Source organism: Lipotes vexillifer, unplaced genomic scaffold (genome assembly GCF_000442215.2).
Source record: "Lipotes vexillifer unplaced genomic scaffold, Lipotes_vexillifer_v1.1 scaffold911, whole genome shotgun sequence".
NCBI lineage: Eukaryota > Metazoa > Chordata > Mammalia > Artiodactyla > Lipotidae > Lipotes > Lipotes vexillifer.
In genome coordinates, this window is record NW_006781377.1 from 1,773,603 (window position 1) to 1,774,727 (window position 1,125).

The 1,125-nt window shown below is 41.2% G+C and overlaps 1 protein-coding gene across 1 annotated transcript in view; it reads left to right on the plus strand.

The window, feature by feature from the left end:
* Positions 1-310: 310 nt before the first annotated feature.
* Positions 311-1,125, plus strand: part of MGP (matrix Gla protein) — a 3,651-nt gene continuing 2,836 nt past the window's right edge. Inside the window, exon 1 of the mRNA XM_007454625.1 lies at positions 311-435. Coding sequence (XP_007454687.1) covers positions 375-435 — 61 coding nt within the window. The 5' untranslated portion in view covers positions 311-374. The remainder of the gene's footprint in view (positions 436-1,125) is intronic.

A 1,125-nucleotide genomic window follows, 5' to 3' on the forward strand; every position in this document is an offset into this window, starting at 1 on the left:
AGAGAAGGAATTAGAAAGGCAAACATGCGTTTGTGGCAACTCCCTTCTCTGTGGACCTGTGCCAGCTCTGACCCAGACATAGGGTGGCCACAACTTGTGTACCAGGGCAGCAGCTGCTGTAGCACAGTCGGGTCCAGAAGTGAGGGAAAACTGCTCACCCGGAGTAGATAATATCTGTAAGGAATGAATATTTGGGAAAAGTCCCAGTGCTAGTTGAGTGCCAACCAGTCCCCACCTTCTCCGGCCCCCTCCGGTTCCTCCCCTTTCAGCTGCTCTGATTCTTATAAAAACTCCACAGCCTTTCACCAGCAGCCTGTAGGAGCCTCTTTCTCCACTGCTGCTGCACGAGACAGTGAGAGCGACCCAGAGACACCATGAAGAGCATACTCCTTCTCTCCATCCTGGCTGCCTTGGCTGTAGCAGCTCTCTGTTATGGTGAGAACTTTCTCCTGCCATTTCTTTGTTTTTTTCTTTTCTGCCTCTGACTTCAGTTTACATGGATTTTTCCTCTCCCTCCTCCTTTTCTTCCCCCTTTCTCTATTATAATCTCTATTATAATCTTAGAGAACTATGAATTTAACATTTCCCAAGCCCTTTGAACACTGATCTGTTCCATTGAGTCTTTTTTATATCCTCAATATCCAGACTATTGTAAATAACTTAGCAGGCAAGTTCTTTCTATGGTAAGTCACTCTACACTTGGAAATTCTGCTGTTTCGGAAAGAAGATATCAACTTCCCAGCCCCTAAGCTCTCATTTTTTTAAGGATGCTTGTTTAGACTTTAATAACAGTTGGTTAAGGGTATTGGTTGAATCACTCACCTTTAAGAGATTCAGTTTTCACATGAAGTTTTATGTATAGCTCTCTCTAAGCGCAAGACAGTCTCACAAACTTCCGATATTTCTTCAGTGGATGAATTTAAAAATAAAGTTTTACATTTAAAGAACCTCAGAGAAAAATCAATTTCTTAGGTTCTATTGTTAAAAGACAAATTTTGCTTGGTTTCTGTGTGTTGTTAAATATATCTGTGTGTGTTCAAAGCTAATGAAAGAAAATCTGAAGCAAAATTATTTTTAGATCATTCAGTTTTACGCTTCCATTATCTGGATATTCCAGGCATTCCT